This window comes from Augochlora pura, chromosome 7 (genome assembly GCF_028453695.1).
Source record: "Augochlora pura isolate Apur16 chromosome 7, APUR_v2.2.1, whole genome shotgun sequence".
Lineage (NCBI taxonomy): Eukaryota > Metazoa > Arthropoda > Insecta > Hymenoptera > Halictidae > Augochlora > Augochlora pura.
Genome location: NC_135778.1, coordinates 19,459,477 through 19,470,246, shown reverse-complemented (window position 1 = coordinate 19,470,246; position 10,770 = coordinate 19,459,477). Strand labels below are relative to the sequence as shown.

Below are 10,770 nucleotides of genomic sequence, written 5' to 3'. Positions count from 1 at the left end.
ATGTATTCAACCGATGAATGTTGGATGCCGGTAAATTCAGGCGGCTTGAAATATGAATCGGTCGGAATAAGTATATTGGAGTAGCCAGAACTTGCTTTCGCATGAAAGAACGCCGGTGAAATCTGTTATCGCTCAAAAGTAAAAATGTTTTTCTCGGATAGCGACGATTTCTCGGTCGCTCTGACCTCCATGCTTACAAAGTGTACCGGTATCTGGATGCATAAAAATCGCAGCGAGCTATACTGCAGATACCTCGTGTTGATTTACACGATTTATCATCTCTCTTTCTGCATTGTCATTCAAACAATAGGTGTTATCACGAGTACCGACGATTCGAGCGTAAGTTTTTTTGGCAAAATTAGTCTAATTACATGAATGGGTGAAACTGATGAAATTATAACAATGATCGACCACCTGGCGCTTATCTGTATGGGGTATTTACATAAAATTCAATTTTTCAAATTTCTGAATATCAAAATTTACATAAATTGTATTCTGCTGTATTCTTAACAGCTGATTTAATTTTTAGAGACTTAAAGATTTCAAAATATCAAATTATACATTCAAGTTGCAGATTTTCATATTACAGAAAAGTAAATTTCAGAATTTTCAAACTTTCCAATTTTAGAATATTAAATTGCAGATTTATCAATTTGAGGATATCATATCTATTAATAATATCAAGCCATACCGAACTTATTCTAATGTATTCCTTTAACGGAGACTGAGAAGCTTTCATAAATTCCAGATATCATATTTTCATATTTACAGGAATTATTATACACAGGTTTGAACACTGTAACCACGTCTCTGAGTTTGTTCAAACTGAGCCTCATGTTTTTGCATAGAGAAGACTTTTTTGCATTAGTGTCTCACCTGGAGGAAAAATTCTTGCGTTCGAATTACGACGCGTTCGAGCTAAAGTTGGTGAACAAGTGTAAGCGTCTTTCTGCGATCGGCATCGGTTGCTTCACCCTCTTCACGTACGCAACTGTACTTTGTTTCATGATAACACCGATGATAGGTAAGCCAACAAATTAAAGTGAAAAGTTCGAAGCCCTTTCAATTAGGAATCGTCTCGTGAGATGATTTTCCATTTACGATTTTCCTTAAAGTAAAAGATATTTTTCGACATGTACGATTGTTCTTTATGGTAGGTTAGTAATCGATTATATTGGAACTGACGGGTAGCAAATGATTTAACGACAACTGATTTTCTTTTATGTTATTAGTTTAAGGGTAACAAGTGTTGTGTGTGTGTTTTTTATCATTAATTATCATTTTAATTTTGCGTTTATTTCATATATTTTCTAATGACGTTTAACGACATTCTGAAAGTTTTACGAATAATAGTGGATTAATATCGCTAACAGAACAGTACTTTCAAAAGCAATTACTTTTAGTCCACATACATTATCATACAGCATTACACAGCTTTTTTATTGTACACTGAAGAGCATAACTATAGTGCCACCCCCATTTTTGAGTATTTCGGACTTCTGGATGGGAATACAAAGATGTCGATTATACGAGGTGAAAGGGTATGAGAAACAATGAATATTAAAAAGATTTATTACAATTTTCTATCGATACAAACAATGATTATTTAGAAGCAACTTCATAAATATTTTTGCATTCTCATCCAGAAGTTCGAAATACTCAAAAATGAGGGTGGTGCTATAGTTATATTCCTTAGTGTGGTACATGCATGTTGCGATCATAGAAATTAATTACATTAAACACCGTGTTTATATAACTTACCTAATAAATACCTAACTATTGTTAATGAAACTGACCGATTACAGCAAATGTTGGAAAAAACGAATCCGATAGGCTACTTCCGTTCATTATACCAGTAGATCTACCAATGAGTATGACACCGTATTTCGAGATAGCGTTTGTCCTTGAGGTATCATCATTTTGATCAGTTTTTTTATCTTCAATTGGGATCGAAAATCATGATATTAATGCATGCAATGGTGTGATTATATTTTCCTTCGCACTAATTGATTCAGCCGAGACATAAAGTAATATCTGTAAGGAAGTTTAGCCTCTATTTTCACCGCACCTTGTGTAATCGATTCACGTTTACTTTACTACGATTTTCGTGTATATCATTTTCATTACACTTTGATAAAATTTTATATAAAGTGACAAAGTTACGTATTAAAATTAATTTTTTTTGTCGAGATGATAATAATTGAATTGAAAATTTGTTTTCGGAACAGTTTTTAATGCTGTACCAAATCGGTGTCTGTTACACTTGTTTCGACTATTTCTTGTGTATCATCAACATGCACGTGGCTGTACAGTTTCGCATACTGCAGCACAGACTGACATACCTGAGTTATACGAATCAAGAAGAGATTTCTAGCGAGAAGATGGGAAAAGTTTCATTAGACGTCGCAGAAAGATGTTACGCTGCCTTCAGACGCAACATACAACATCACCAGGCACTCATTTCGTACTGCCGAAAGCTCGAGAGGGTATTCAGTTTGATAGTGTTGGCAGAAATGATCAGCTACAGCCTTATAATCACCCTCATCGGATTGCAAATACTTTTGGTAAGTAAATTTTCTATTAAATGCAAACATGATTCACTAACATTTGAGATATGTTGTCCAGGGAGCCCCAGACAGTGGAAGACGCTATACTTTCATGTCTTTCTTGTGTACCGAATTTATCCAGTTGCTCATGTTCACCTACACCTGCGACGGTGTGATACAAGAAAGTTTGAACGTAGCTCCAGCGATTTTTAACGCTCCCTGGTATTCAATGCTGATGAATAAATATGGAAGAATGTTGCGGAGAGACCTTAAATTGGTCATCTTAAGGTCCAGAAATCCTTGCTGCATAACGGCCAAAGGATTCTTTCCTATATCTTTGGAAACGTACACGAAGGTACGAAAAATTAATGAAAAAACACAATCAACTTTAAAACAATAAACTCTTTCTTGCATCTATGAGAGGATGTTCTGATCTAGAACATAAAAAATATTGATCCTTCTATGTATGTATTTAAGTGGAAATTTCAATATTCTATAAATGATCAAATTTATAGACTTTTCAATGATAAAGTACCTCGTAGGTTATTTTCTTCAGGTATTTTTCGCAATTTTCTCGAAATATTTTGCGATCTGGTAACAAAAATGTCTCAAAAACTAATTAGTTTATTCGGCAGCTATTCGGGAGAAGGACATATGTGCAAAAATTCTCTTTTTACTGAAATTAAATCTTTTCTTACCAAAGAAAACTACTACTCTTAGTAAACTAAAAACTAGTATACTAATAACAAGCAGGTAAAATCAATGCTGCAAAAAATTTGATTTTTATTGTAAAACAAAATCATGCATAGAAGCGTGATCATACTGTTTCCAATAAAAAAAGCAATAAAATTTAATAAAAATAGTTTTACAGACCCTTTTTGAAATATCGTATTTTCGCGTGATATTAATCTTCTCAAATCATTACAAACATGTAATATACTCTTTATTTTATGATATATTGCAATATATAGAGTGTCCCTGAAAGATATATGATTCCCCATAAAACAATACAATGAAAATATAAAATAACTTTTCTTTTGTAACTTAAGTTTCGAGTTTTTTTAATATTTAATTATAACTAATGGAAAAGTTATAATTAATAGAATGCAATTTTGGTACAAAATTGTATTTGTAATAAGTTTACATAATTTGTCGGCTTTTTTTTTTGTTCAAAGAAGCTAGCTTTCGTGAATAGTGTTCCTCCTATCGCATAATTTTCTCTTAAAACGACATTTGTGCTTTTATAAAGTGCAAAGTTAACTTTCAATTCGTAAATAACGACGAGGGAAAATGTCAGGCTACACCGATGATGTTTTGTATTAATTAATTTGATTTTTATAGGTGTGGACGACTGCAGCTTCATATTTCACGTTACTGAGGAAGTCGATTGAAGAAATCGATCAGTATTGATGTCACTATGTCTATGGTCAATATTCATTTTTATTATATTATAAGAAACTATCAAGGTTTTTACTTCAATAAATAATCCAATTTAAACATATAAAAATCTTGTCTGTAAATCTTAATGTCACTGTCTACATCTTAAACTTGATTTCAGACTATTACTTTTGTATAATATTGTACTCCGACATTTTTTACTAATATTTTCTCGTCTGTCCTTGAAAGCGACATTGCCTAAATTAATAATTTGTATTTTCAGTATTAAACAGTGATAACAACAAGTTTTTTGTCAAAGTTGATCAGCATGGAAGTTTTTGATTGTACTATGCAATATTTTTCTTCAACAATACCTTAATCAGCTAAATTTGTTCCTTTCGTGACGTTACATACATATGTATGCACTTATAAAGTGCATCCCTTGTCTTAATTTGAGCAGTGTTACAATTGTTGTTGGTCATGAAAAATCCCAGAAATCTACAAATCAGTTCACACAACATTAATCTATTGTCTTCTGATCCGAATCTAAAGAAAATACCCGATTCGATTATATCCAGCAATCCCACACCCACCTTCATAATCTCTACGTCACTTATTCTTCTTAATCAGGCTGTACAAACGGAGCTGCTGTAGCAAGCAGTTGTCACGAATCACAGTACACACACACACACACACACACAGAGACACACAGACACAGCCACTATAGGGAAGGACATCACTCCATCGGCCATATGAGGACCATTTAGGAAAGCACTACTTTCTCTATAATTCTGAGAGAGAGAGAGAGAGAGAGAGAGAGAGAGAGAGAGAGAGAGAGAGAGAGAGAGAGAAAGAGAGAGAGAGAGAGAGAGAGAGAGAGAGAGAGAGAGAGAGCACAAGGTTCAAATCTCACGCACACATTGATTAACAATATTTCCTTCAGATTATTATGTGTCTCATATGCCTTGAGAATATCCTCTAGACCTAATGACCCCACCTTTAATTACATCTTCAAAAACAAGTTCAATAACTTATATTCCAAAAAAACAAATTAAAATCAATGAACTCCTATCCTCTGCATTAGAAAATATTCCAATCATGGAACGCAAACAGAAAACAATAGCCCCTTGGACCATCTTAACACCCCAAATTGATATAGATTTAGCCGACTCTGCAAAGGATACAAGTACTAGTCAAGAATACATCATCAAATCTTTAGAACTCGATGACAATAAATATCTCCATCATAATAAACTGTACACAAACGCCTCAAAATCAGATCATGGAGTAGGTTATGCCATCGTCATGGGAAACGAGGCATTTAAACATCGTCTTCCTAACCAAGCATCTATTTTCACCGCTAAAGCCTACGCAATATATAACGCCCTAAAACTAATCCAGGTTAACAACTCCCAAAATTATGTTATTTAATCCGATTCTATGAGCGTCATCCCAGCATTACTTAAACCCCTTGAAAAAGAAAAAAGCGAACTAATTAAAAACATCCTAATGCTCACCCACTGATCTCACCGAGCTCATCAACCACTTCAAGAATATTGTTGGAATGCAATGGAATCAGATCTGGATCACCTCTAAAAGAACAAAAATCCACAATGTGGTTGAAGACTTCATGCAAGAAATTTCTACCAATGATCTGAACAGGAAGAAGAGGATAATAATGTCTCGCCTGAGGACCGGTTACACCAGAATTACACAGAAACATTTACTGAAAAAAAACGGAACCACCAACCTGCAACACCTGTCGTACTCAAATCTTTGTTCACCACCTTCTATACGATTGCAGTAGATTTGAAGCCTACACGGCACTGACCTCGGAAAAGAACATAAAAAATACCTTGGAATATTTATTTGCCTCCAATCTCGCCACCAAAATCTAATTCATTAATGGATCTCGTCGCTAATGACCCTGATGTCAATGCAACGTTAAAACCTTACTAAAAAAAAAAAATATTTCCTTTATATCAGAAAAGAACGTGTTGAATCGACGTGACAGTGCGACGACAACTAATTTCTTCATTCTACTTCACTTTGAGGACGGGAACTCGCTTCGGATCGATCAATTTTCATAATAGCAGAGAAATATCATTCACAGATCAGTCACTGTCATATTAGTAACAAGTAACGTCACACGCATCACTGAATTCTTCTTACAGCCAGAGAGATAACTCGGAGTTGTTCAATATACCGTCCCGGGTAATCAACGGTCATCATGTCTAAATCACGCATAGCGCATCGATCGTACAATTTATGCATCAGGTACACGCGAGGTCGTGTAATGAGTCTCTCACGAGCTGAGTACAGGGTGGAAGTAGATCAAAGTCGCAGGATACGTGGAACACACCTTCGACTTATATCCGCTTCAAATTAAAAAATGCAACATACAGACTCGCGACGAATATAACGGCGCCTGCGATTTGAATAAAAGGTAGAAATAGATCAAAATTGCAAGGTGCATGGGGTCCCTTCGCTTTACCTACAGCAGAGTTTCAAATTAAAAAATGAATCGTGTAGAGTCGCGGATGATGTAACGACACCTGCGATCTGAATAAAGAAGTAGATCAAAGTCGCAGAGCGACCGAAGGCACTTTGCTGTCGCATCCTTAATGATCTTCTGGTGAGACTCTCCGGCGACATTCGAAACTCAAAATCGTTCCAGTCGTCGCACGAAATTCAAAATGCGTGCGGAGGAGACCAAGGACTTTTCTCTATTCGTCACTTCCTTTTATCTGAAGCTGACCGGCATTTGGATCGCAATGAATCCTACCGAGGAACGTCGAAGACGGGCCGCGTTCGTGTTCGCGTTCACCTTTATGGTGTTGGGCTTGGTGGTACACTCCAGAGACGTGTACTTTTCTTCCACGATCTCGTTCGAAGTGAGTCGATTATTTGAAGTTGCCATTTTAGACCGTGTAACATTGGGATCGTGTCGAAACGTAGGAAATTAGCAACGTGTAAAACGTTAGTGTATGATTTCAAATTGGAGAATAGCACAGTTGAGATTATTCGGTGAGAAGTTAATTGATTCGGCGAATAGAAATACTACAGGTTTTACTTTGAAATTGTATCTGGCACGAGCGTAAAACCGATCCCCGTGAATCAAGGTAATGTACGACGTATCAATTTACAAACGCAGCCTGTTATGCTATTCCTTGTGACAGGGAACTGTCGGCTGATCGATGATAACTCAATGTTCTTTTTACAGTTCTTTGAAATCGTATTCAACCAAAGGAAACGCCTAAATGAAACAAACATACAGCAATTGAAATTTTCTATAGATTTTGCTATTTTCCTATATCTATAAAAATAAATAACTATGAACTGCTGCACAACTTATTAGTATATCCCTGTATTCATATTTTATATTTATATCCAAAATCTTTTGTTATATTTTTGTTTCGCATACGTATACTAAATAAACAAATATAGATCTTTTTATTTGATTTTTAGGATACCATGTTTGCATTGTGCAATCTCTTCACGGGGGGTTTAGTCACATTAAAGATAGCGGCTTTATACCTACACAAGAAGCAATTCAAAGAGTTGCTAGTGTACTTACAGGACAACTTCTGGCACACGAACTACGATACTAACGAGAAAACGTTTTTGAATCAGTGCAAAGCTCAGTGCATATTCTTCATTTGCTCCTTCAATTTTTTTGCCCAAGGAACGGCCGTCTGTTACTTGATAGAGCCGGGTATAGGTGAGTAGGTCAACTTCTATTTAAGCAACGGATACCGATTTTTCAAAAGTTTCGAACCTTTTTATGAATAATATTCATAATTTGCTTACACTAAACTCTTTCACTTTTTAGCATATTTTGGGAATAACGATTTGAATCGAAAACTTCTGTTCAACCTACACACTGATATTTTTATGCAGCCGTATATTTTCGAAATTGCATTTTTAGTTGAGGTACTGACGTCTAGGAAGAAAGTGTTATCAAATTTTTAATTTCATTCTAATCACATTCACTGATTCATCCGTATTATTAAAATGATTGTCGCACAGAATTGGAATGAAATTTTCAATTTACACTCGTAAAGTACTGCAATTTTGTAATAGTCTGTCACTTTGCTTGTACAGTAATTAGTAAACTGTGAATCTTTATGCGAAATAAAAATCATCTTTACCATTTATATAAAAAAACGCATGTTGGATAAAAATATATTTCTTCTTTCGATGATATTAATATAGTCAATGGAATACAACAGCAGTTTTAACTGTTTTTATCTGTTTAATTGAAAATTATTTATCTGTTAATAAACAATCATAAACGAAACAAGAAGTGTTTAGTACATGGACGTATAAAGACAATGTTCCGATGTAACTGTGAATAAAAGAATAACAATGTCACTCTTCGCGTTAATAAAACCATTGCAAGAACAATTAATTTTCAACAGTTTCACCCATTCGAGTACCATTGTCATTTTGTTTCAGCTTACAAACGAACATAAAGATTATATCGATCTATGTACGAAGCACCCGATGATATTTGATCGGCTTATTCTGTATTTTTTTACAATTTTTTATAAGTATTTTTTACAAGTTATTTTTTAACAATTTGCGTAACACATTTAACTGAATAATGTACACTGGAAAATGTGTACTTAAACGTGGAATTTTCTATTCTTCCACAGATTTTTATTTTGTTCTCGTACGGAATTGGTTACCTTTGCGTGGATAACTTCGTGTGCGTCGTGAATCTTCACATAGCTACACAGTTCCGCATTTTACAGTACAGAATCGTAAACGTGCACGTAGGGAAAAACATGGAAAAACGTACCGGAATATCGAAACCGATTCCAGACTATTACGTAGACAATTGTTATGCCACGTTCAAAGACTGCATCAAGCAACACCAGGCGCTTATAGCGTATTGCCAGAGAGTGGAACAATTGTTCACGTTCATTGTACTCGGACAAATATTAATTTTTAGTATACTGATGTGCCTCGACGGCTACTTGATGCTTCTGGTTAGTATATGTAAATAACACAAAAACTAACCATTTATTTTAATGACTTGTCGAAATTAGAAAAACGTGGATTTTAAAAGTCACGTGCCTCTGCAATTACGAATTTCACTGAGAAACAATCAATTTAAGAACGAATTGTTTATAAACCATCTAGAAAAAAACGTATTTAATGATACATCAAGCAAGAATAGTATCTTTTAACTTGTTGTTGTTACGATGTTTGACTTATTCGATGTTCATTTTAGATCGTTTTGAAGAAAGTCAAGAAAATTATAGAAATTTAACTGTTAATTGTTTCTTGTCTTTTTGAGAAATTGATGTACATAGTTGCTAGAGTTTCTCCATTTATTCCTTACTTATTAATAGACTGCAGTTTTTATGCATTTTTGACAACGCTAAGTAGGTTAGATTGTGTTTAACTTATTAAAATTTGTTAAGAATTAAGATAAATTTTTATTTTACTTGTGCGAGTGTTCCAATCGTGCTATAATATTTTTATTTTGCATAAATGATCTGTAGTCTACTTATTATTGCCTTTCTTTAAACGATTTCTTGGGTGCTTAACGTTTTAATTGCTCAATGTCTTGTAGGAGGACGCCTCAACCGCCAAACGAGTTACCTTCACTTTTCATTTAACTGGTTGTATTTGCCAATTACTGATGTTCACCTACAGCTGCGACTGCGTGCTGCGTCAGAGCTTGGAAATCGCCGAGTCCGCTTATTCTACCGAATGGCCAGTTTTGCGAACGAATCGCAGTGGAAAAAATATGGAGTCTGATTTACAACTGGTCATGGTAAGGTCAAGGGTGCCTTGTTGTTTAACGGCCGGAGGATTTTTCATAGTGTCATTGGAAACGTATACTAGGGTAATAATTATTTTATTGATAATTAATCCGGGAGAGGGTTGAATCTCGAATAGAAATATTAGTGCGAGGCTAAGATTATAGTGAGCCTCGTATCGATCCTATCGACCAACGCGACGAAAAAAATGTTTTAATTCAACACTATTATGAAATAGTTAGTATTTATTCCTGTATTCGGATAAAACATTGCATTCCGCGTGTATTACCGATGTCGGAGGTCGGTTGAATAGATCGATATCAAACCCACTGATCTTAGCCTGAGATAAAAACAAAAATTTCGAATAAAAATTCTCAATACGAAAAGAAAACTATCATTGAATATGACAATTTTATGTATTCTCTGTTACAGGTTATAAGCACAGCGGTTTCATACTTCACGTTGCTACGACAATACTGATACTTCAACGTGAAAACAATTCATTTAGTGTTGGCCGTTTGAACTTTGACATTCTATACGAAAAGATTATACAGACAAAAATATTGTATAGAGCGTTTATATAGAAAGTAATATGGTTCTTAATAAAATCTCTATATTGTTATATACATTATTTATTTTACAAACGGCGTATAATGGATACATCGAGCTTCGTAGGGATGAATTTGCCGATATGAAAATGACTAACCTTACCTCCAGGATGAGTAGTGAAACTCATAAGTTAGATTTCGACATCATGAAAAATAATGTTCGCGGTATATAGTCAATAATAATAGATTATATATTATATTATATATAATAAAACTAATATAGTCAATATAGATCAATCACATTCCCGTGGAGCAATTTTGACTTTATAGAGCTTAAACTGAAGCTGAAAGTGTCTACTTTAAGACTCCGTAACGTACATTCCCGTGGAATGCCCGGAGATTTATTTATGAATATCTTAATCATCTATTCCACGGTGTTAGACAGCCAAAGCTCATTTTTGGAATTTAGGCGGGTTTTCAATCACGTACTCGTGGAGTGATTTTGACTTTATATAGCTTAAATTG

General features: G+C 34.6%; 1 protein-coding gene across 1 annotated transcript; it reads left to right on the top strand.

Moving 5' to 3' along the window:
- The first annotated feature begins 82 nt into the window (after positions 1-82).
- Positions 83-10,335, top strand: LOC144473657 (uncharacterized). The gene is made up of 12 exons (XM_078187740.1): positions 83-339; positions 772-1,024; positions 1,806-1,909; positions 2,229-2,564; positions 2,626-2,944; positions 4,906-5,214; positions 6,564-6,817; positions 7,392-7,644; positions 7,756-7,856; positions 8,582-8,917; positions 9,508-9,783; positions 10,130-10,335. Exons 1-12 carry the CDS (start codon positions 145-147, stop codon positions 10,175-10,177), a joined length of 2,784 nt encoding a protein of 927 aa, XP_078043866.1. The 5' UTR covers positions 83-144; the 3' UTR covers positions 10,178-10,335.
- Positions 10,336-10,770: the final 435 nt, after the last annotated feature.